The sequence below is a fragment of the Sphaerodactylus townsendi genome, linkage group LG11 (assembly GCF_021028975.2).
Source record: "Sphaerodactylus townsendi isolate TG3544 linkage group LG11, MPM_Stown_v2.3, whole genome shotgun sequence".
In the NCBI taxonomy this organism is placed as follows: Eukaryota; Metazoa; Chordata; class Lepidosauria; order Squamata; family Sphaerodactylidae; genus Sphaerodactylus; species Sphaerodactylus townsendi.
The window spans coordinates 23722852-23748615 of NC_059435.1; the positions used below are offsets into that span (position 1 = coordinate 23722852).

A 25764-nucleotide genomic window follows, 5' to 3' on the forward strand; every position below is an offset into this window, starting at 1 on the left:
AAAAATTTTTTGGGGTTGTGGTGGGGTGGCTGCCCATGGGGGGGGCATCCAACTCAGGTTTTGCCCAGGGCTCAGGTTTACCTAGATACGCCTCTGCCCCCTTTGCTGATGAGGGGCTGGCGAGGGAACCTGTTACTAAAATTTTTGGATCCCACCACTGATGTAGTTTCCCTAGAAGCAGCCCACCTGAAATCAATAGGAATTAATTCAGTTAAAAATTAAAAATAACACATTATCAATGAAACAGTTCATTAACCTCCCACAGATGCACTGTTGGAATTTTTCACCCAGGCATCCACAGATCTGCAGCTGCTAGTTATCTCATACATGAGATCTGTACCAAACTTAGGGGGAAAGTTTACAGTATTCAAAATAAAAGAGCATATTTCACCACTGAGGAAACAAAGTTTGATCCTTCAAGAAGCACAAATGGCTGTCTGAATGGAAGGAACCAGCATCAAAATCCGTAGTCTTGGGGAACTTTTTTGAAAAGCTCATTGGTCTGAAGCTGACATAGGGTTTCACATCCTCATCACAACAGCAACAGGAGACCAAGCTTAGGCCTCCCTTTAAAAAGAGCAGTTTCCTGAGTCATTAAACCTCAGGACATCTGGAATGAATCAGGTACACTTTCAGCAAGAAACAGATTAAGAAAAAGAATCTCTTTATTGGCAAGGGAATTCCCAGGCCCTGTTCGCTGCTCTATGGCATGATGTCATTGGGTATGGATTGCCTGCGGTGATGTATGAACTGCCCTGCCAATGTGGTACCAACCATCCTTCTTCAGCATCTGCAGTACATTAAACAGGTCATGTTGCCACAGTCAAAATGTGTCAGACTACATTGTTCACAAAATAATCTGACCCCTGCTGCTTTCAGGCATACTAACCGGGTCTGCATTTTCTTTTCATTGAAAGACAAGCAGTTGTGTGACCAGTGTACTTCCTAACAGTCTTAGTGCTGGATTCACATGACCTTTCTGTCCTTACTTTAGGTGAAAAAACTGTGCTTGCCCTGATATATCTGAGTAGGTCTCTGCAATGGTCGGGCTTAAGCAGCAAATTTTATTTTGCACTCATGTTGAAAAGCAGAATGCAAACAGACACAGGAATTGAAATACTTGGTAGAGTGCTCATAATGTTGGCCAGCAAGTTCCTATTTATTTTAGGGTTTTTTTCAGCAAAGCATCTAATTTTTTGTACATTAAAAAAACAAACAAAATAGCTAGTTTCAGAATCAGCTAGACCCAGAAGGGGCTACTGCGTCCTATTCCTCTGATTGCAACTGGAAGCTGGAAGGAGGGAGTCCTTAGCTGGGGGTGGGGGGAGGGTACTGACAGACCAGCAATCAGTTCTTTTGTTTCTACAGAAATGTTTTAGATCTGTTGATATAAGGACATTCCTTACTGTGAATTCCAGGTATAACTGAATTAAGAAGGGCATTCTCGACTCTTTAGCTGAATCTCTCTCCATATGGGTCAGGATGTAAGAATGAATTCCCAACTGATCAAAAACAAAGGGGTTTCCCTGCTCCCTCCACATCTAATTGGAATGGGCAGAAAAGCCCACAGGATCCCTTAAAATGTGGGCAACAAACATTATGCAAGGAAGGGCAGGGAATTCTTACTGGGAAACAAACCTTGGATTAGGGTCCACTGTTTTTAATCACTACAAACCAGGAAAAAAAATTACATAGTTGAAGCTTGACATATAAGCAGCTCACTTGAGAAGAGAAGGGAATGGTGCTAACCCCCTTTAAGGGCATCTGGAAAAAAACCCATGGTAAGAAGCAATAAGAAGCGAGACTCACAGGTTCAGAAATGTGCATCGTTCATAGGCTGCTTAACCTCTACAAATTAGTTTTGATATGAAATGAATGAGAGGTTTTGCTTCTTAGGCAGGGTTAACATTTCCTTTTACTGCAGAAAACCTCTTTTGAAAATAAACAGATTAGCACCGAGCCACATCTTTATCCTCTATCATATCTGCAAGCCAGAAAAAAACACTCTTAAAAAATCCTAATCTACAATGTTCATGCCTGCTTGCAGACACTGTTTCCTTATTCCACTGTTTTTAATAAGACCTCTCACTCAATCACTACATGTTCCTGGTCAGGGATCACGCAGTCAATGCGACAATGTCAGAGACCCACAAAGTCAACCAAGTTTAGATACAAGATCACATCAGTAAGGACAAGCAAGGTGGCACTGTTCTAAGTTTGAAGCCCCGGTCCAGAAAATGCCATTTGAGAAAGCGTGACGAACATGCACTATTGGTGTTCATCAGAATGTACCTACAAGCATGAATATCACTGAGAACGATATAGAGCAGATCCACAGAAAATGGCTGCTTTCACACATGGATGGAAAAAGCAATTCCCACTGTGCAAGCACCAGCGAGTGGGATTGAGGAGCTTCTTGCTGATCGGAACCATCCCATCCCCCTTCTTGCTTGTCACACTGGTGAAGAAACATTGACCGAATGACATTACCAAATCTTCCCCTGCCCCCCTACGCCAAAAGCTGAGCCTTGTCTGAGGTCTTTTAAAAGGCCCTGTTAAAGGGCTAAAAGTACACTAAGTGCATTAAAAAGGCTAAAGGTACACTAAGATCTGCCCTCCCCCTCACCCCCTGGACTGGCTGCAGTCAGAGATTTCATATCAAAGCTCTGCTTGTAGTGGTAGGAACGGTCACGTGGGGCCATGGTGTGTGCCTCTCGGGGAAATGGCTGTGTAGAAACAGCTAATATCAGCCTTGGAATGCAAAGTGGACCCACTGCTTCCTGTTTTGCTATGTGGTACTCTGGCAGTCTCAGTGCTACAACATAGCAAAACAAGGCACGGTAGACTGCTTACCAGAGAGTTGGCACCCATAGTCTATGCCAGTGGTGGCGAACTTTTGGCACTCCAGATGTTATGGACTACAATTAGCCATGCTGACAGGGGCTGATGGGAATTGTAGTCCATAACATCTGGAGTGCCAAAGGTTCGCCACCACGGGTCTATGCCCTTCCCACCCATTTCCCCATCCTCTTCTGAGTGTCCAGGAAACAGTGGGGTTATTACTTTTCAAGCAATATTTTAACTCTACGCTTTGCCCTCCCCCAACTATAGTGGACTGATCTCCCCAAAATGTGGCTCCTGTGGGACTGTGGACCCTCAAAAATAGCATGAAGAGCATGTTGGGCATCTGTTGCAGAAAGAGAATGGACAGAAATTATCCCTCCCCTTCCATTAGTGGAAAACCTAGTGTAGATCCAATGCGTTATTTGATGTAGTATCAGATAGGCTCTAGCCAATTTCATCAGGGGTTGATTAATGAGACCATGGGAATCTTCCAGGCTTTTGTCACTTAGAGAATCATCTGGCTGTTATTTAGGTCAATGGGGTTTTGCCTTTGGGATTTTTCCCAATGTATTCACTGCATAGCATCCATCATAACTGTTAATTGGTAGCATGAAGCAGCTATCAAGATCTGAACTTCCTTGTTGAGTGAATATAGTAGCTGCTCATGGAAGAAGATTATCGCTCCACAACTACTGTCTCAACAGATTCTGTAAACTAACTAGCAGGCTGCTGTTGTGGGTTTTCCAGGCTGTATGCCCATGTCTGGTAGTTTTTGCTCCTAACGTTTTCCTCGCATTTATGGCTGGCATCTTCGGAGGCATGTCATGGCAAGATGTGTTTATCTCACTGTGACATGCCTCTGAAGATGTCAGCCATAGATGCAGGCAAAACGTTAAGAGCAAAAACTACCAGCACAATTATCATATCAAGACGTCATAGCTTCAAAGATACCTCACCGAAAGTTTTAGAAAGGGGGAAACAACATATCATAATCAGCAGGCAAAACTGAGTTCATTCATGTACTTCAATCACTGAAATGTGCCCAGCTGCCATGCCAACAGAGGATGTTTGTGGGAAAGACTCAGAAAATGGCAGGCAGCACGAGAATCAAACTGAAGCAGCAAAATGGCGGACAAAAGAAATGTTTTGCCCTGAACAGTTTTATTTTTCCATGCCATGTAGACAAAAATGCCAAAACAGATCTTTGTAAAATGTTTCCCAAACATTTTAAATGGTCTGTGCGGAAAGGACCTATGAGCCACAAGTTCAGGGAAGTGGGTGGTGAACAAGTACAGGGCTTTTGCAGTGATTGTGCTTGCATAAACATACTGTCACCTGGTGAACACCACTCTCTCTTTTAGGTGTCAAGTCAAAACATGTATTTTTACCTTGGCTTTTAATGATGGGATTGGATCTTCTACTAGTTTCCTTATACCCCCGTGGTGGCGAACCTTTGGCACTCCAGATGTTATGGACTACAATTCCCATCAGCCCCTGCCAGCATAGCCAATTGGCCATGCTGGCAAGGGCTGATGGGAATTGTAGTCCATAACATCTGGAGTGCCAAAGGTTCGCCACCACTGTTATACCCTAACAAATGCTTCATAGCTATCACTTTAGGCAGTTCAAATGTTTAATGCTATTTTTATGCTCTTTATGGGTTTTCAGCTAAATTGTATGTCGTTCTATCAAGGTTTATTTTATTTATTTATTTATTATTCCACTTATATACCGCCCTCCCCCAGTATATTTTGTTTTATTTTGTGGGGTGCCTCAAGCAGGTCGCTGGAAAGATATAACATGCATAACATGCATTTCCTAAGTAAATAAACGGTAGAAATGGTGGAACTACAGTGGATACTTTGCAACAACCTTCTAAGGCAGGTCAATATTATTATTCTCATATGCGGGTGGGGTTTGAGCCTTAGACACAGTAGCTTGCCCAAGGTTACCTACTGAGTTCTTCAAACAGCTGAATATCCTGACATGTAGCTCAGCCCCTTAGGTACTATTTAATAGGTCTTTTTGAAAATAAACCTTCAGAAATGCAAGTTAGCGATTCAGGTGCTCGAGGACATGATACAGATCTTCTACATTTGGATTGACTGAAATATGACTATAACAGGACTGGGACTTTGCAAAGGAACAAAGCACAGCATCCTTTCAGATGCCTCTATGAAATAATAAAAGGGTAACAGACAGCAAGTTGTATACCAGTCGAATAGAAATGACAGCCTTGGAATACACACTCATAAAGTTTACAGTTGGTTGTCATAAAAAATCTACTGCACAGTAGCACGTGATTTATGTCATGAATAGACTATACCCAAGTCAGATATTTTTAGCCAAGAAAAGTGTGAGTACAGGAAAAAAGTTCTCAAACAGTTACTTTTTTCTGTTTCAACTTGCCAGGTGACCTTTAAAGAATTCCCACTTCAGATTTCACTGAAGAGGTCCATATGCAAGGATACTAAAACTAAGCTTATGCAGATGCTTAGAGAAAGATCCACTATGTCAGCTTTATATTATCCAAAGGCAAACACAAGCATGCATTTATGGTGTTCTGGCTTTTGTCACACTTGCTCAGCCTGTGCAGTGTCAGCTGAGTCTGGGTTTTTCATCATCGATAAAAGGAAGAAGAAGGCTGAAAGGGTTTGAACTTCTATTTGGCTTGCTTTACATCACAAGGGCAGTATGCTCGCAATGCACATGATAGGTCTCGCAGCATGTTTGCTAGGGTCCATTTGTTTTAGCCCTGCAGAGCTGTCATCTGTTCCAATATCCATCTAGAAGCACAATGCAATGACACCCATCTTAGTTCTCACTCATCTCAACTGCTAGGAAATTTCTCCTAGCACTTGGAGATGGGTTAGTGAGCATCTAGAGAGAAGGTAGACTGTTATGGAAGCCATATCGTAAACACCCATGCATACATATGAAAAGAGTTATCAGTTTCCAGATAAGCAAGAACAACAAAGAGATATCAATTTTCAGATCAACAATCTCATGACATCAATTTTTGTAAGCCAAATATATACAAGGTAGTACATTCTGCTGGCAGAGATTTATACCCAAAGCTACAAGCAGAGGAAATGAGAGAAAGGGAACAATTACGCACAGACAGAACAGAGGACCCAGTTCTTCAGATCAGAGAGTATGCTATTACAGAGGAAAAGAGGATCTAGCCAATTGATCCACCTTCAGTGGGTGTGACCATGCCTAACTGTTGGTGAACTAGCAAAGTAGGGTGAGTATGAGTGGCATCCATATGTAGAAACAATGATTTTGTGTAGCAAGCTAAGCACCTGATCTCTGTCAAGTCTATGCCTATCAAATCTGCAAACAAATTTCAACTCCCCAACTTCTTGCTCAGCTGTCCCTCTGAAACACTTCTACTGAAGCAGTGCGATCTTTTAATTCCTTTCTGAACATCCTGGAAACTTTAATGCTCTTCCATTTGGTGCCCATTTTTAATGACATTTATTTTAATGTCTTATAATGTCCATTTATCCTCCCATGTAAAAACTGCCCAGTCTGGCTAATTTAAATGGCAGAGGGGATTGCTGACACATGACTGTATATGTCATATTGGAGAACATGCAGATGAATGATAAGACTGATTGCTGGATCCTGTGTTATTGTCGCTTGAGTGGAAATGGGGGACAGAGTTGGCACAGGGATTGTGGCAAGTGTTAATTCCCTGGGTTCCTATTTCCATTGCTGCTAGCAAACAGTTGCTGACCGTAAGTAACAACCAAGCTATCTCCCACACCCAAAGAATGTAAGAGAAGGATAATCTTCCTGGAATGGTTGCAGATCCTGAGGTTTTTGTGGTAAAGTAAACCAATGGGATTCAGCTGTTCTCTCTTCTTGCAGGTATTTGTTCCTGTTCGAAAGATGAGTGGTTGTGGGAATAATGACAATTGGACTTTTCAATGTACAAAGTGCTCTACTGAGGCAAGTTACAACTAGTGGACTATAAATCTTGCCCATAAAATATCTATGACAAATATCTATTTGTCTACAGGAAATATCTATTCCTGTAGAATCTCTTAAGAGAGAGAAATATCCGCAGCTGCCATGAGTAATACACTATGTTTTCTTGAGTTAAAAAAAATCACAAGGGTGTTTTAGCTGCCATTACAAGTATTAAAATCCTGAGAGAGGCATCTGGAACAGCACTACTACATGAATGGTAGGAGGACCAAAAGATGGCACAACTCTCCAACTGTAGTGGTTTGAGAGTGAAACTAAGATCCAGAAGAGCCAGTTGACAGCTTTACCTGATGTATGGGCTCCTCCAAATGGGCTCCTCCAAATGGGATACCTAGGCTTTCCAGGTAGGCAAATACCACCCTGACTTGTTCAGGGGGGATACCCCAACTTGGGTACACCAACTTGATGGAGTCCCATGGGGAAGCAAAATTAAATCCAAAGGTGATTCTGAGTTCCTTGCTTGCATCTAGTTTGGTCTTGCTCACAACCGGAAGTCCACAGCCTCTTTACATGTAGTTGTTAGAGTTCAGTTCACCTCTCTATCATGAAAGCTTGCTGGCTGACTTCAGGACATTCATATACTCTCTGCCTAACCTATGCCAGGATAAAATCAAAGAGAGAAGCACAATTCAAACTGTTTGGGTCCCCTTTGAAGATAAAAGTAGCTTATAAATGAACTATATAAAATGCATTTCAGAAATAGCAGGCAAGAGGCAAAGACGTGCAGGAGGTGGCACTGGAGGCAAGAAGGATTCTGATGTTGTCATGAAAGGGTATAGTAAAGAACTGTGCTACTAAGCATGGCAGAAGTACACTCACCAGTGATGTTTGAATGATTATATGAATCCTGAGAAGATTGGTTGAAAAGACCCTGGGGTGTTTTCTTTAAAAGTCTGAACTTTAATCCCATAATGCTTGTTACAATTATGGATGCTTAGGACATTCCCAGCTCATGCCTTCAGCAGGCATAGGGATCATCCTTGTTCAAGATATCAAGCTAAACTAAACATATTTATGATGCACCACATTGAACAGGCCAGATGGAAACAAACGAAATGCCTGTTCAGTCTAATGCACATGGTCAACAGTGCAAGACATTCACTGGGTCTCTGGGATGATGCTCCCACTGCTACTGACATTACCCCCCTGATCAATTGCTAGGATTTTCCCTGGAAACAAATAGTTTTCCTCATGCCTCACAAATACAGTTTCTACCTCATCAGCAACTAGTTACAGCTAGCTCCATGCGGCATTAAAATCCTCCCAATTATTTCCTTTGAAGCCATCAATGTTTTATACCATATGAAGTTCATTAGATACTGAATTCACAAGTCCTCTGGCTGTACTTGTTTTTTTTTCAAATAATAATAAAAAGACTGGATTCTCCCATTCTTTTTTCTTGTCAACACTTACACTGTTTAGGATGATTTTTTAAAAATCTAACAGTTTAATCTCTGTCTTTAGGTATCTATGATGAGACTGCCTAAATCAGGACCTTGTGCCTGACAAATGGCACAAGAGCCTTTGGTCTGTTTCTCACCCCACTGTAAGAACAGAGCTGAATCCCAAACACCAGCAATGGAGTGAAGCTGGAAGAATGGGGCTTTTCTGCCTCCCCTTTCCTGCTGAGGTCCACTGAACTGCCAAAATTCTGCCGCTGTTGAGTTTCAAGACTCAGTATTAGAGCACCTGCTTAGAATGCAGGTCACAGATTCAATCCCGAGCATGTTCAGTTAAAAGGACCAATCAGGAGGTGATGTGAAGGACCTCTGATGAGACCCTGGAGAGCTGCTGCCGATCTGAGCAGAAAATTCTGATCTTGATGGACCAGTCGTCCGACTCAGTATAAGGCAACTTTATCTGTTCAAAAAAGGGACCTTCCAGAACACTGAAAGGGGGAACGTGGGGGGTCTACAGTGGGCAAACATTGCTGTTTTCCCATCTGCCGACAGAAGCACCATTTTGATGGTGAAACATACTTTTGGATCCATGAAGATAGTTTCAGATAGATAACTGTGTTAGTCTGTAGTGGCACAACAAAATTTGAGGATTTCTAAATCCCACAAAATATTCCAGGGCATAAGCAGTTATGAGTTAAAACTCACTTCATCAGAATGTAACTGATAAAGTGAGCTTTGATTTATGGAAGTTTATACCCTGGAAAATTTTGTGGATCTTTGAGGTCCTACTGGACTAGTATCTTCATGGCAATCCTTCCCCCAAACCTGGCCATATGACTTGGTGTATTTTACCATGGGAATCAAGGCCTGTATGCCAGGAATCCACCCTGCCTCCCATGCCAAGCAAACCTTGCCCAGTAACACCCTTTTCCCCTCTCCATACCAGCTGTGATAAAAAGTGTGGAAGGAAACATATCTAAATTTGGAGGTCTTTCAGAAAGTCTCCCAATGCTGTACTCTTAATGTAGGAAAATTTGGCACTCTATCAAAAAAGAAGAAAATCAGCATGAATGGTCCAAAATACCATGAAGTCTGAGAATCACCCAACTACTGTAGTCAGGTTTGAATAATAAATCATCATGGACAGAGAGGGTTTGAAACATTTCATGAGTTACAGTGGAGATGATGAAAAGAAAATTTCATTTGCAAACATTACTTGGAAAGGAAACAGGAAAGTTGATATGATCTGAACAAGTAATTAGCTTCAAATTGAAGGTTACTATTTTCCTTACCACCATTCTTTTTAACCAATCAAAGGCCAAAAATCCCAGTGTAAGAAGCAAGAAGGATGATATAAAGTATCAACTCCTATAGTTTGTTCAAATAACATTTAACTGCATGCCACAGGCTTGATTACCCTTATGAAATGATATTTCATTTCATGAGAACAGATTGTTGGCCCTGGACCATGGACAATTTGGTTCAAATTTCTGCTGTGCCATTGGCTGGCTTTGGGCAAGTCATTCAGCCAAACCAACCTCTATGAACTGATATGAGGATAAAACAGGATTAACACCACAAATGTTGCCCTGAAATCCATAAAGGAAAGGTTTATTTCTTATATTTAGACTTGGAACCTCAGCAAAGACTGACTTCTAAAACATCACTTAAAATCCAATGCGCAGAGACTGCATAAGATTTTAGGAATATATTGATATGTCAGTACAGCAATCTCAACTGGTTCCTGGCAATCAATGAAAAAGTCCATGAACTAAGTTCTTCCCTCTTGAAGGAAAAGTGAAGGAGCTTCAGAAGGACAGAGGCACAGGCTAACACTAAAGAAGTTAAACAGAAAGATCACTTTCATCTTAAGTTTTTGAAAATACAGTCAAGGGATGGGTACAAAAAGCCTGGAAGTAAATAGAATGGAAGTATTTTTATTTCCATGGAGTCCCCCCCCCCCCCCGAAACCCCTAGAATATTGTGGGGAAATCTGTAGGATCACAGATAGCAAATCCTGAGTATCATGAACTCCACCCCCCCTTTGAATGGAAGTTATGCAACCTGATGCACATTAATGCATTCCTTCTCCTAGCATGCATAAAAATCCTAGGCAGGATTCAAGCCATAGTTATGTTTAACTAATTGGACTTAGTTATTCCAAAGAGAAACACTATTCATACCCATCTGATTGAGAGTAGTGCAGATATTAGCATGCGGATGAGCACTTTGATGTATTGTTTTCTCACAAGAGAAATTAGATCAGATTGGACAGAAGGAAGAGTCACAAGAATTATCTGAACTACTAAAATCCACATCAGAAATCAAACTTGCCAGGTTACCACAGCATTTTTATTTCAACAACCCTCACCTTATTGAAATGTGGTGTTGGAGAACAGTTTTACAAATACCACAGATCAGGGGTCTCCACACCTTTCAGTACAAGGGCCCTACTGTATATTTTACATATATTCACAGACCAAAAAGAAATCAGTTTTATTACTTTTATTTCCCCAATGCTCCAATCTTCTGCATGTTTACCTGGGTGGAAATCTTATTGAGGATTTGAGTAAACAAACATAGGATTAAAATGCAAATATTTAGTTCTCTGTGAATTGCTCAACCCATATTTGTACTGCAGACAGAGATTTCCATGGCCTAGAGAGCCTTCATTTAAAAAAAGGATCCTGCATGCAGTAAACTAACACATCAGGAAGAAAAGCTCTTGCTTGACCTGCTTTGTTTTCTACAAACTGCAACCTCTTAAAACTGAGGACAATTCACTCACTTTTGTTATACAAGTTTTTTTTTACAAATTTCTACTTTTTAAAAGTGTGTATTATTGTGGCTATCTGAATGCCATTAAAGGTTTCCGCTCATTCTTTCATGTGTTTGCTTTGAGGAGAATGAAGAGTGAAAGCGGGGCTCAAAGAAATACATCCATACGAGAAATTTTGTTGCAACAGACATTCGGCCCCACCATGCAGCAAACACACACGAAATCAGCCATTATCCAAACATTGAAGTTGTTTCCAAGACTGCTGAGATGACAATTAGGCTGTATTCACTTCTACAGCTATCATGCACTTCGTGTGGGACATGTTTTAGAGTTCAGATTTTCAAAAATTGTCCTGATCATGAGATGCTATAAAATGAATCTGATTATTTAAAAAAATTCTGTCGCTCAGTTAAAATCCCCATTTCAAAAATTTTAATACAAATTACCTATAATCACAGAATAGCTTGGTAAGGATGGGAAATAAATTTGGATCTGTGAATGGCAAAATCTGAAATCAATTCTATTCGTTGTAAAGGCTTTCTGATTTCTATTGGCCTTTGAAAAAAATATAGGAAAAAGTGGGATGGAGGATCTGGCAAGTAACTCACATTCATTTTAATGTCAAGTATATACAAAGTTTAGGTAGCAGAAATATTCAGGGGAGAAAAGCTGCCTTTGAAGCTCTCCCATCAATAACAGCTATTTATACAAAGGACTCTTCCAAGCAAGGATCACCCTCAGTCCCCTGACTATATAAACCAAGATACCGTCTATTTGTAAGTATAATTCCAGCCTCTCCCTGACACGGAATGCAGCAGCCATATGATAAGGCCAGGCACTCTGCTTTTTCAATTAATGCTCCGTGTCAAGGGGCTCTGTTCCCCATGGCACCACTGAATGTGTTAGGACATTCACACAGTCTGCAGCACAGAATTTTTTCTCCATCTGTGCAGCTTGGAAGTCACCTGTTCATTCAGCTCCAGGGGTGGCACCTGTCCACTATTGTCGTCTGTCTGCTTGTTTTTAATGACCAAAGAGGTCTCTTTTTGTGTATGTATGCTGTATCCTTTTTCACATACTAAGCACCACACAGGCTGGCTGGCTGGCTGGCTTGCTTCTTTCTTTCTTTCTTTCTTTCTTTCTTTCTTTCTTTCTTTCTTTCTTTCTTTCTTTCTTTCTTTCAGTGCTTCAGGGTCAGTTTTTATTATTACAGTATTCTAAGGCCAGGACTCAACTGCACTCTCCCAGATGATCGCAAGCTAAGTGCAGCTAGTTGCGCTGTTATTTCAACAGTGCGTACAAGCATTTTTTACCAGAATAGTATCTGACCAGAGCAGCTGAAAAACTATTACAAAGACCGTGGCTGCAGACAACCCATTTGGCATTAATATTCAAACTGGACAAGTAATGCCAAATGGTTCAAAAGCATATAAAAGGGGTGTATAATTTACACTAAGTACACAAAGAAATTAAAAGTTACAAAGTTGTCTTTGGAGTTTACTGTGTTCACTCGCATTGCAATTTGCCGACACAGCTGCTGTCAGAAAATAAAAGCTTAGCAAGATTCAATTGACATGGTTAAAAGAGAATGGCCACAGCCATATTTAAACAGGTTCAGCCACTGATTTGTCTTCCAGTTAACTGGCTCAACCACCCAAGTAGCCAAGGGCAACTTCATATCTTCTTTCCAACTGCACCAACCCAAAACAGAGAACAAGTTGCTGGACACCAATCACAGTTCAAATGATACATATGGTTGCAAACAGACCTGGGGAAAAATGTCTTCTCCCTTTAACAGAGGCTTAATGGACAACTGAAACTTTTCTTGCATGGAAGAAAATATCACCAGATAATAATTCCCTGATGTCCCGTTAAAGAGACAGAACATTTCTTTCTCCCAGGCAGCTGGTAAGCCTAGCTTGGTGTGATGGAAGAATCCTATTCTAATAGAAACGTTTCCAATGGCCATATGGCTAGTAAAGCACAGGAAAGATTGTATTTGTATTGGGTTCATGTATTCTTCTCTCTTTAAAATACAGAATTTCTTCAGAAGCTGCTTTTAGTTGGCATTCAGACACTTCCCCTCACAGGGCTCAGAGTTCAATGTACAAGCTCTGACCAGACAAAACTTTGTACCAACACATACATAAAACATGCACAAAGATTCCTTATGGGAGCTGTCCGAATGGAGGGAAAGTGCAGACTTGAATACAAAAGAAGACTGGAGCTGACATTCTGAGAGGCGATTCCCAGATGAGACTGAGGGTTGTTGAGGGTATGTTGGAAGGGGAAAAAGACAGTGTGAAGAAGGCGGCAAGGGAAACATGGAGGACAGCTGCAGATAGAGCACATCGGGGCAGGACCACACAAGAGACCAGAAGCAACACAGACCCTGGGAACGACAGATTGGGGCAGGCGTCAATTAACCTCTGACTAGTTTCCTCAATTAGAGACCCTTCTGCAGCTCTACTGACTTCTATGGGAAAAGGGGAAAGGTCTTCAATGAGGCAGGGCAGGTATAAGTGGCCCCAAGCGTATTCAGTGTTTTCATTGGCACAGTTTGACAGCCACTGCTTTCTAACACAGGGATTGATCTATCTTATCATGCTTCACAATCAGTGTGAAATATTGCTCATCCTCTCCCCACCCATCTTTTTTGAGACTAGGTAGTCAGGTACGAGTTTGGATTGGTTTGGATTTAGACTAGTTCCCGAGTTTGGATTGGTCAAAACCATGAAGGAAATCCATACCTGAAGTTTGACCCCCAAAGGGCTCAATAAAACTTGACACTACTACTTCCATAAAAATGATCTTCCGAACCATGTATATGGGGGGCTCATTTGGATCAGCCGGGGGGACGGGGGGTGCAATGCCTTCCTCCCCAAGCCATTCTCTGATCGTGAAATGGTCACCAGAGCTGCTGTTTGCAGTCAAATAACCATAGACTTACAGCATGTTTCTCTAAAAATGCAAATAATGGTTTCTTGGGGCCATCTCATGTCAGGAAAACAGCCAAAGGACAAAAGTTTACCACCCTTCCTCAATTCAAAACTGGTCTGTATATGTCTAACATGAACCATTTAATCCTTTCCTTCCTTGAAAGCTCACTTTCTGGTTGTTTAACTTTCAACATGAACTTTCTTAGGGTAGTTAGCATTTCCTGGCATCTTTGCAATACTAGCTATTGAGAGGCAGAACAGAATAGTGCTCAGGTAGCAGACTAGGATCTGAAAGACTCAGTTTCAAATTCCCACTATGCTATGGAAACTTTCTGTGTGACCTTGGGTGTCACATACTTTCACATAATCTACCTTACAGGATTGTTGTGAGGCAACACACTTTGGATGCCCAACTGGGAGAAAAGAGGGGTATAAATGAAATAAATAACTAGACGTTCAAAGGTTGACCTGGAACCTGGAATCACACCAAATCCATGGAGCACTATATTATCATTCTTAAAGACAACTGTAGCACAAAAATATATTCATAGTCACAAAGGAAGTTGTACACTGAAAGGATATACTTTTGCATTTATTTATTTATTTATTTATTTGTTTGTTTGTTTGTTTGTTTGTTTGTTTGTTTATTAATTAGACCGCCTCATCCCCAAAGGGCTCTAGGCGGTTCACAATACAATAAAAACCCAATAAAGTACTTAAAACATCTAAAAACATTTAAGGCACAATATGCAGCATCAATCTAATAATAACAGACTACCCACCCGGTCTTCAAGCCAGCCTTAAGGCTGGGAGGGGCTGGCAGTGCCCAAAGATGAAACCAGCGGGGGCACTGCCAGAGATGAAAAAACATGGCAGGGCCTCCCAAGGGCCAGCCAATCCGCAGCCAGCCTCACCAGGCTTCCTTTAGTGCAATTTTTCAAGATACATGATGTTTCCTTCCTACCAGTCTAGTCAATTATATCCAGGACTCTTTCTTTTTTATACTAAGACTTTAAAAGTTTCACTCACTTACCTAGATAAGAATAGTTTACCCAGAAGTTTAAGATCTGCAGCACAATCATCTGATTGACAATTCCTCTCAAAGACAGTCTATGAGAAATTGAGAAAAAACAGCACTGTTAGGAGGGCAGAAAGAATCCTAAACATACTCAAGTTTCACTTGATGTTGGATTTGTAAGAACTGACAAATGCACCACAAGGGATCTGGAGACAAGCAAATCTTAAATGTTTCCTAAACCTCTTCTTCCAAGAGTGTTCAACATTAAGCAATCTGAACATTAGCCATCACAGAGACACTTCTGTGTGGCAAGCTAGTTTCTCAAGAAGTCACTACTATTCTCTAGCAATTGTGTTTACAAACACAATATTATATGAACTCAGAAAACAGAAGCGAGATTCTCCTTTCTCAGGAGGTTCAAGTCCATATAACATTTTCATTGTATGCAACAAGGTATTTTGTCTGATCCAAACACGACACACAAACTTCATAAGAACATAAGAACATAAGAACAAGCCAGCTGGATCAGACCAGAGTCCATCTAGTCCAGCTCTCTGCTACTCGCAGTGGCCCACCAGGTGCCTTTGGGAGCTCACATGTAGGATGTGAACGCAATGGCCTTCTGCGGCTGTTGCTCCCGATCACCTGGTCTGTTAAGGCATTTGCAATCTCAGATCAAAGAGGATCAAGATTGGTAGCCATAAATCGACTTCTCCTCCATAAATCTGTCCAAGCCCCTTTTAAAGCTATCCAGGTTAGTGCCCATCACCACCTCCTGTGGCAGCATATTCCAAACACCAATCACACGTTGCGTGAAGAAGTGTTTCCTTTTATTAGTCCTAATTCTTCCCCCCAGCATTTTCAATGAATGCCCCCTGGTTCTAGTATTGTGAGAAAGAGAGAAAAATTTCTCTCTGTCAACATTTTCTACCCCATGCATAATTTTGTAGACTTCAATCATATCCCCCCTCAGCCGCCTCCTCTCCAAACTAAAGAGTCCCAAACGCTGCAGCCTCTCCTCATAGGGAAGGTGCTCCAGTCCCTCAATCATCCTTGTTGCCCTTCTCTGTACTTTTTCTATCTCCTCAATATCCTTTTTGAGATGCGGCGACCAGAACTGGACACAGTACTTCAAAGAAACTTCAAAGAATTTCTCCTTCAGTGAAACTGAACTTGTTCAAGAAGATATTCTTTCTATCATTATTCTGATAACTGTCGCAGGATCAAATATAAAAATAAATTAAGTAAAATACCTTATATACAATGGAAGTATAAATATAGTGTCTCAGCGCAAAGGCCTCAAAAGTAATGCTTTAAAAGACATACAGATGCAACAAATATATAGAAGCCACATATAAAGTGAGTTTACTGTCCAAAACAAAACTATACGATCCAAAGAAAGTCAGCAGCATGTCACAATATTTTTACTAAGAAGAATTTGGATTTATACCCCCTTTTTCTACTGTAAGGAGTCTCAAAGGGACCTACAAACTCCTTCCCTTTCTCTCCCCAAAACAGACACCTTGTGAAAAAGGTGGGGCTGAGAGAGTTCCAAGAGAACTTTGACTGGCCCAAGGTCACCCAGCTGGAATGCAGGAGCACAGAAGCAAATCTGGTTCACCAGATAAGAATCTGCCACTCATGTGGAGGAGTGAAGAATCAAACCCAGTTCTCCAGATTAGAGTCCACCCACTTTTAGCCACTCTGCCCCCCCCCCAAGGAACAATTCACACCATCATTTGTCATGTAGCTTAAAAAAAAACAACTGACATTTTTAGTGGCCTGCTGAACCACTCGTGGCGCCCAACATACTGACTATAACCTTAGATGATCAACATACTGACTTTAATTGTGGATGAAAATGTGAAGTTTATATTGAGTCACACAACTGGTCTATAAAGGCCATTCTTATCTATTGTCACAAACAACTCTTCTCCAAGGTCTATGGCAGAGGTCTCTCCCATCATCTGCTACTTGACTCTTCTAACTGGAGATACTGGTGGATTGAATTTGGGATGTTTGGAATGCAAAGCAAATTTTCTACCAACAACCTCCATCACCACCACTAAAATGCTACCATATATATACATGCGCACCTAGTTCAATAACCAAAATTTACTGAAAAATCAATTTGCATTAACTTCATTACAAGCTTTTACTGTACGTGGTAAATGTACAAATTTTATTGTATATTTACATAAGCTTTTCTCCTGTGTGCTGAGCAAAGGGTGAACATGTTAGCTCCTCTTATGGTTACTTGTAATGTTTGCTCTGCTGATTACCATCTTTTAAATCACCTTTTGAGAACTGACATGAATACTACAGAAACAGCAGTAAAATTAATTTCACTGACACTAACACTTTGTGACCAAAGTCATGAAGATCTCTTGACAGACTGAGTTTTGTTAAGTGTGATTTTACTGTATGTCATAAATAAATATGACATTGTAACATCTAAGGTTATTTTGAAATTTAACTATATTAGTCTTTCATGGTATGATGCTTCTGAGGTTTTTGATTTGTGACTGTATGTGTAGTTTGCGCAATCTTTTTTACTGAGTGAACAGATTAAGAAAGCCTAAAAAGTCACTGTGCCTTGTGGACTACTTTATTGAGAATCAAGAAAAAAATGTTTACAAAACAATGCTTGAACCAGCCTCATGATATCGTATGGAAAAGAACTTGAAGAGGATGTCCAAAAACACAAAAACTGTTTTGTAAAGGCAGTCCTAAGCAAAAATATTTCTTTGGACGCAACAAAATCTGTGATGTGTTCAATTCATAACTTTTTGTTCTTCCTTAATAAAAGAAACACTTCCTTGCATTGAGAACTTGCAAACTAAAGAACCAGTTGTTCTTCCAAAGCAAAGAACCAGCACACACCCAGACCTTATATTCACGGAGCATGGCTAATAAAATATATCCCATACAGTCAAATGCAAGCACCAGATTTCATCTCACTGATGACAACTAATTAACATTCCTGAATGCTTTCCAGGATTTAATTGCATACACTGGCTACCAGAGGACGAAATAACTGGCAAAGTATTTCCAGGGACAGCCGTAGCAGGTGAAGCAAATGGGGGTGAATTCTTCAGGAATTATAAATCTAAAGAAGAATCCTGCTATTGAATAAAGCAGACGTGGTTGTTCAAGGGGTAGCTAAGAACAGCTGTGAAATTCCACAGGCTAATATGAACACATTCCATTTCCTATGAATAGGGGCCAATACTGTAAAGCGGGCAGGGTTGGGATACGGAAATACAGAATCCAAAGCCTTGCTTGAACATGAAGATGGCTGGATGGAATAAGCTGCAATCTCTCAGCCTAACAAGTTTGTCATGCAGTCTGATGACAAATGATAGATCGAGTAAGAACTGGAAGCACTTCATACAGGACACGTCGGCATATATTTACAAACACACATATTGAAAACAGAACAGTTATTTCCGGGACCAAGGCAGCTTAGAGCTTTTGATAATCAAAATCACAAAACTTTGAGCTTAGTCCAAGAACAATGAAGATCTTAGCGATGGGGCAACTGGGGCAGCTACTCTGGACCTCACAATGGAGGGGTCCTCTGACCACAATGCAGCAGATCTGGCAGATAGTGGTCTCTCTTCCATTGCCATGGAAGTGACTTGAGCGGCTGGAACAGGGGCTGGAGGATGCCCTGACAGTGGGGATGGGTGGATATATAGCCAGGATGTGACTACAAGGCCTTATACCTAGCATGAGGATAGAGACACTGTGCCAACCTGCCTCACTCAGCCATCTCTGCCATGGGCAGTTAAGCAGAAAGAGTCACACTGCACAGCTCCCCTTACCCTCTTATCACCAACTGATGCCAGCAGAGCTGCATACCAAACACAAGGAAGAGAGGGGCATTGCATCACCCCTCCCCCCACTTGCTCATCCAGCCCAGCTCAGGGAAGCTGAGCAAGAAACCATGTTGTGCAGAAGCCTTTAATAATCTCATTACTGGCCAGTACCTGTAGTTCCATGTATTACACACTAGGGAGATATGCTGATGCAAATTCTGCCATTCCTTCTTCTCATTCATCTCTTCAGACAATGCGTGGTGGGCCACTGGTGGCCAAAGCAGGAGGCAAGGGCAACAGTTGAGTTGTGATGAACATGGTGGCTATCCCCCCACCCACCAGGTGATTCTCTACAGCCCTGGGTAAGTGTATTTATTTATATGTTGATTTAATTCGATTTATATGCCACCTTCTCCACAAGGGCTCACCAGCAGTTATCCTCTTTACTCTTGTTAGGGGAGAAATAAGGGCGATGGGAGGGCCCATCCTTGACTTTTTCCTAGGGTCATAGAATCACTAAGACTGCTCCTGCTTAGGAGCAAACTGGCAACCAGAAAAAATAAAAAATAATTGGTGTTATGTCTACTGAAAGCTGGGCTGCTTCAATTTAGATCTTCCCAAGTTACCATCTTCAAGGGCACAACCACATACAGAACAAGAATAGGTGGTCGATCAGACAAATCAAAATGCAATGTACTGCTGGCCACAGTATGTCTAAGGAAAACACAGATCATTCCCCAGATGTGATCCTCCTCCCTAAGGTGTCAGTCACCAGCAGAAAACAGATAAGTCCCTCTTCTATAGGCTAATCCCCCTCAATCAGTATTTATGTATGATTCCATTTATTCATTCTTATCTAGTTCGCTGGTAAGCACCTTACTACAGTGGGTAAAGAGGGGAAGGAGAAATATACCAGAGTGTCATGGGCATACTAAGGACTTCATAATGCAGATCCTTGAAAGAGCTTACCTGCAGTTTTCAGGTACAGGGAAATGTGAAGGAGATGAAAAGCATGGGAAACATCATGGGATCCTACCGGACGATTCCCTTGAGGAGCAGCAGTAGCCATCCAACTCTATCTTCTCAGACTATCCTATGTACTAGGAGCAGAAACACTGAAGAGCAGTATTTCTTAGAGGTAGGCCACACAAGAGGTCTATTAGGACACCATGGCTAATGTGTCAAAATACTGACCCAATAAGGGTGCTGAACTGGATGGAGTATTCAGCAGAACGAGTCAAGATTTCATACCGCATAGCACTCTTTTCACACTTCATGGAGTGGAAAATCTAGCTGTGGTAGAGCTGTGGCCTGCCATTCAAAGGAGAAGGCTGTTGTCCTATATATTTGCACAAATCTTTCAAAGACTTTATATGGTTTTCCAGGTCTAAATTAGTTCCAACCCTCAGTCCTCCTTTTTCCTCCCCCATTCTGGCCCAGTTCAAAGAATAGACAAATTCAAAGTTCAACATAGTCCAATTGTATTATAATTCTGGGTGGGATCATTTTTAAATTTCCTGGCATGGAAAGTGCCCATTTACTGCCAGCTTTGGGTTCACTCTGACCATCAAATTCCAATATGTGAAGCCAGGCAAGTATATGTGGGTGGGACTGAATGGATTCGGGATCCCACCCAAAGAAAGGGGGGAAATGCTTTTAATTCAACAAGGATGGAGGGACAGGAGACACTGTTTCCTGAAATGGAAAGATTCCTATCTTGGCTATATCAGAAATAGAGCAGATTTCTGCTGCCTATTCTGCTTAACTGAATATATTCTCAGCATTAAATTTTACTCCATCATACATAACCACAACCCACAGATGTTCTGAAGGATAATTAGTTGGCTCATGACACTACGCCTATGAAGCATTGAGATCAGTGGCCTAAGACTGGAGTAGCTCTGCACAGAATTGCACTGTGAATGATATTCAGGGGAAGGTGTAGTCATCCTACCTTCTCACCAGTCACTTCCTTTGGGGAGACTCTTCTTCTATTCCAGGGGTCTTCAAACTACGGCCCTCCAGATGTTCATGGACTACAATTCCCATAAGCCCCTGCCAGCATGGCCAAGTGGTAGGGCTCATGGGAATTGTAGTCTATGAACACCTGGAGGGCCATAGTTTGAAGACTCCTGTTCTATTCATATTCAAGAGATCCCATCTCATTGTGTAAATTCCAGTTGTGGTTACCACAGGACTTCTCCCGATTGTGCAGAGAGATTCCTCTCCACCCCCCCTCCCAGAGCAGACCAGTAGTAATGGAGGAGTCACATGGCCAGGACATGGATAAGGTAACATGTGCATCAGTAGTCAGAGTCCACTGATTCCACACCAGGCACAGTGCTTTACTATAGATCCTGCGAGAACTAACTCTACCATTATTTCTACTGAATGCACACAGCATACCAATGACATACTGCAAAACCTAAGAATCCCCAAAGCCAAATCAATAAAATTTGATTTTCTTCCAGTTTACAACATTACTGACACTTTAATGAAGAAAAATAAAAACTCCACAAGCCAATGCAGCTTTCTTCAAAAAATGCTTACATTTGTACGATTTTGCAAAGTTGATATCCAATTAGGAGCCATTTGCCCAAACCTATCACAGGAAGCTATTTTTAACTGCATAACTTTTGGAATACAAATGGGAAACAGTTCTTCCGCTCATGTGGCAAATGAATAACTAACAATATGCATAGTACAAATTGCTTGAATATCAGCTTCAGTATTTCTTTAAGTACACAGTATAGTTGTGGCCTGGCAACTCCCACACACCAGTGGCGTAGTTCCTCCTTGCTCTGCCCCTGCCCCACACACCAACAACTAAGCTGAAGAACAGTTGCCAAAGAAAAGAAGATCTGTTAAAGGGTTAAAAGGGGAGAGTGGGTACCAGTGCTTAGCCCTGCCATTCTGAAAGTAGTGTTACATTCTATCCCCTGTCCCCACCCACATCATATCTAGACTGGCTGGGAGCAAAGCTTTCATGTGGAAGCTCTACCAGCAGCTGGCACACAGTTTCTCTTACAAATAAGAGCAAAGGATATTTTTTTTCTTTGCTTTGGCTTAAAAGGGACATCTCCAGGGCAATAATGAACCAACTCCTGAATAGCTCCCAAATAAAGCAAAAGCATGTCATATTCTACCTTGGAGGGGATTCACCAGGCAATGCTATTTACCTCCATGCCTTGAAATGCTTCACTTACCCACCACCACACATCAAGCCTCTATTAAAGGGCATTTTCTACCTCCACATTGTGGCAACCCTACAGAAAGATGAATGAACTTATAACCTGATTCCTCTGAGCCATCTTCTGTCCCTTCTTCCATCGGAGTACAGGCTTCAGCGAAGGCAATTCCTTCTCCTCCTTTGCTGTGATATGGTCGCCAAGGCGATAGGCAGCTTCAAACACAATTGGCGATATGACATCTTTTACTCTTCTCTGTAAGATTAAATGGGAAAAAGAGAGAGATTGTACATTAGTTTGTGGACTGGAATCTCTTTGGAGGTTCAAGAAATCCCTGCACGGAAACAACTATCATCTTTGCCATCTTTCTCTCTTCAGTTATTCTTCCGGACCATCTCTTTCTCTCTCATATTTTAATCCATTTGTAGTTCATTCTACACCTGATTCTGAAGTTGGGGTATTTTAAAATGTCCAACAGAAATGAATGATTTGAAACTACTGTTCGGCATCGCAACATTTTTTCATTAAGTTGCCCTCTCAAATTCCCACAACTCCTCTATTTATTTTTTGTTGGTTTGTTTCAAACATCTATTACCTATTTTCCTCCTTGTGGAATTCAAGGTGACTTACAGCATTGTTAAGAACAATAAAAACAACAATTATTAAACCCACATTAACCATAATTTAAAAACTCCAATTAGGACTGCCAATAAATTAATCAAATGTAGTCCTAAATAAAACTGTCTTCAATTGTCTCCTGAAGATTGAAAGTGGAGGGGGTAGGGACACCACCCTAGGGAGGTTGTTCCATAGTGGTGGGGCTGCCACTGAAAAAGAAGAGTTTGAATTTATACCCTGCTTTTCTCAACCATAAGGAGTCCCAAAGCAGCTTACAAACTCCTTTCCCCTCCTTCTCTGCACAGACAGAGGGGATAAGGAAGTTCTGCGAGAACTCTGATTAGCACAAGGTCACCTAGTGGGCATCATGTATAGAAGCGGGGAAACATATCCAGTTCACCAGATAGGAGTCTGCTGCTGATGTGGAGGAGTGGGGAATCAAACCCAGTTTTCTAGATCAGAGTCCACCTCTCTTAACCACTACACCACTAGCTCTCAAGCACTCTTTTTTGTGACCACCAGTCATGCCTCTTTGATTGGTGGAACCATCAGAAAAGCACCTCCCTGCTATCCCAATTCCCTGGCAGAATTACATGGGAGAAAACAGTCCATCAGATACCCCAGGATATAAACAGCCGAGGAGATTGATTTACCATATATACTCGCATATAAGTCGACTTTTTCAGCACATTTTTTGTGCTGAAAAAGCCCCCCTCGACTTATAACCGATTGAGGTGTATTTTAAAAATATTTTAGGGTTTTTACTTTGTCGACCGCCAGGGGGCTCAGTTTTTAGACTTGCAGCACCAAAATTTCAGGGATTTTTCAAGAGACTCTTCTGATGATACCAGCCAAGTTTGGTAAAGTTTGGTTCAGGGGGTCCAATGTTATGGACCCCCAAATGGGGTGCCCCATCCCCCATTGTTTCCAATGGGAGCTAATAGTAAATGGGCCACATTTTGAGGGTCCATAACTTTGGATCCCTTGAACCAAACTTCACTAAACCTGGGTGGTATCATCAGGATAATCTCAAAATGGGTGCTCCCATCCCTCATTGTTTCCAATGGAAGCTAATAGTAGATGGGGCTGGCTACCCTTTTGAGGGTCCATAAGTTTGGACCCCCTGAACCAAACTTCACCAAACCTGGGTGGTATCATCAGGAGGGTCTCCTAAAGATACTCTGAAATGTTGGTACTGTTAACATAAACATTTCTCCCCTGACCAAAAATCCAGTTTTGAAGGATTTTAACTCTTGTGTTTTAGCTTGGTTGCTGATTGAGCTAAGGTTTTTGTACTTTTAGGTGTCTCGACTTATATACGGGTCGACTTATACACGAGTATATACGGTAATTGCAGGTTGGTTTTAGAGGAAGAAACTAGCATAGCTCTGTAGTAGACAAAGGCCAAATCCCCACTGAGAATTAAAGACGGATACAACCAGGTTTCAAAAGAAACAGAACCTTTTCATCAAGGTTTCTCCCTCCCCACTGCAGCGTGTGTCTTGTGAAGACCCCGATGTCTATCACGGATTCAAACAATGCTACACTCCCCAGGCACACACGTTCTGTTCGGTGGGTCTGTTCTGATAGGCTGTTGTGTTGTGTTGGGGCAGAAACTTTTTTTTAAAAAAATGGTGCGGAGCTACGTCGTTGTGTAAGCACATAGATGCATACGTACAATCTCCCTGCCTATGCTGCTTTCTTCTGATTGGATATGGTGTTGTGGTGGGAACCATAATCCGCCCTCATTTTTTCCGTGCACAGTTTCATGACTGCATGGTTTCGCCATTCTAAATCTTTCTCTGCATGGCCACATTGGCACATAAGGCCAATCTTGGTTTACACAGTTTACACAGTTTACAGTTGGCACAGAAGGCTAATCTCAGTTTACACATGCCGTACGTGTGCATGTTCGCTGTTCCGCTCCTCGTACACACGTTTCCATGTAGCCTCTGTGGGCGCAAAACCAAAAAAAGGCTGCGCACACACTGCACACAGCCCACCGTGCTCTGATTGGCTGGAAGGCTCCGTGTCAGGAAAAACAATCTAGATTCAAACCCTGAACCTCCACACCGATCTGGCTTTACCGTGTATGTTTTTTAAAAGGTGCACTTCCATGCAGGTTCTTAAAAACATTTGATAAGAGGGAGATGAATCCATGTTCGGTAATCAGGAAGTGGGGAGTTCTTGCTGAAACCTGGATATTTCACATAGTATCACGTGATTAAATGACTGTGGGGATTCCACTAAAGTAGAAATCTGACTGAGGCCCAAAAATGTAAACTGGTTTTTACTTCAGAGAATAGTCAGATTTTTCTACAATGCTTTCAGGCACCAAGAGACTTTTATTGACTAGCCACTAGGTTGGATCCTCTCTCACAGACAGGATTCCACCCACATCAGTCTGCCCTTTCCCCAGGGTCAGACCAAACTGTACAAGATCTGGGGTGCTGTGTGGTTTCCAGGCTGTATGGCCGTGTTCTAGCAGCATTCCCTCCTGATGTTTCGCCTGCATCTGTGGCTGGCATCTTCAGAGGATCTGAAGATCCTCTTCAGAAGATCCTCTGAAGATGCCAGTCACAGATGCAGGCGAAAGGTCAGGAGAGAATGCTGCTAGAACATGGCCATACAGCCCGGAAACCACACAGCACCCCAGTGATTCCGGCCGTGAAAGCCTTCGACAATACATTGTACAAGATCTGCTCATCACACTCTTTTCTCTGAGACAGAGATTAACCACTGTGCCATACTACCAGGCAGAGCTACCCTCCACTAGGCTTTTTCATGAGATGTCCCTGCTCCCTTGAGGAAGAATTAATCTCTCTCTTCTTTTCTTGTGTTCCCTCCAACTTTCACCCCCCCCCCTTCTCAAAGGAAATTGGATGCTGCAACAGCACTTCTATGTGCTCATCTGAATGGCTGATTTTCCCTTCAGGGGCAGGACAGCCTCCTGTTCATCACAGAGCTGTTGGTCACTAGACAACCTTTTATGTACATTGCCTGAAGTTACTGCGTTATACCAAAACTTGACAGATAACAAAAAAGAACAATCATTTGGTTTGCCCACTACATCATCCAAGTATTCATTCTCTGTTTTCTTTCAATGATTGCAGAAGAACCAGAATATTAAAATCAATAGAACGGGGAAATTAAGAAGGCTA

The 25764-nt window shown here is 41.8% G+C and overlaps 1 protein-coding gene across 2 annotated transcripts in view; it reads right to left on the minus strand.

Moving 5' to 3' along the window:
* ITGA9 (integrin subunit alpha 9) overlaps positions 1-25764 on the minus strand; it is a 246500-nt gene that overhangs the window by 87843 nt on the left and 132893 nt on the right. For both annotated transcript variants that reach the window (XM_048511594.1, XM_048511595.1), the window contains exons 16-17: positions 22091-22240; positions 14992-15068 (exon numbers count right to left, since the gene is read on the minus strand). In XM_048511594.1, the coding sequence (XP_048367551.1) occupies positions 14992-15068; positions 22091-22240 (227 nt within the window). The remainder of the gene's footprint in view (positions 1-14991; positions 15069-22090; positions 22241-25764) is intronic.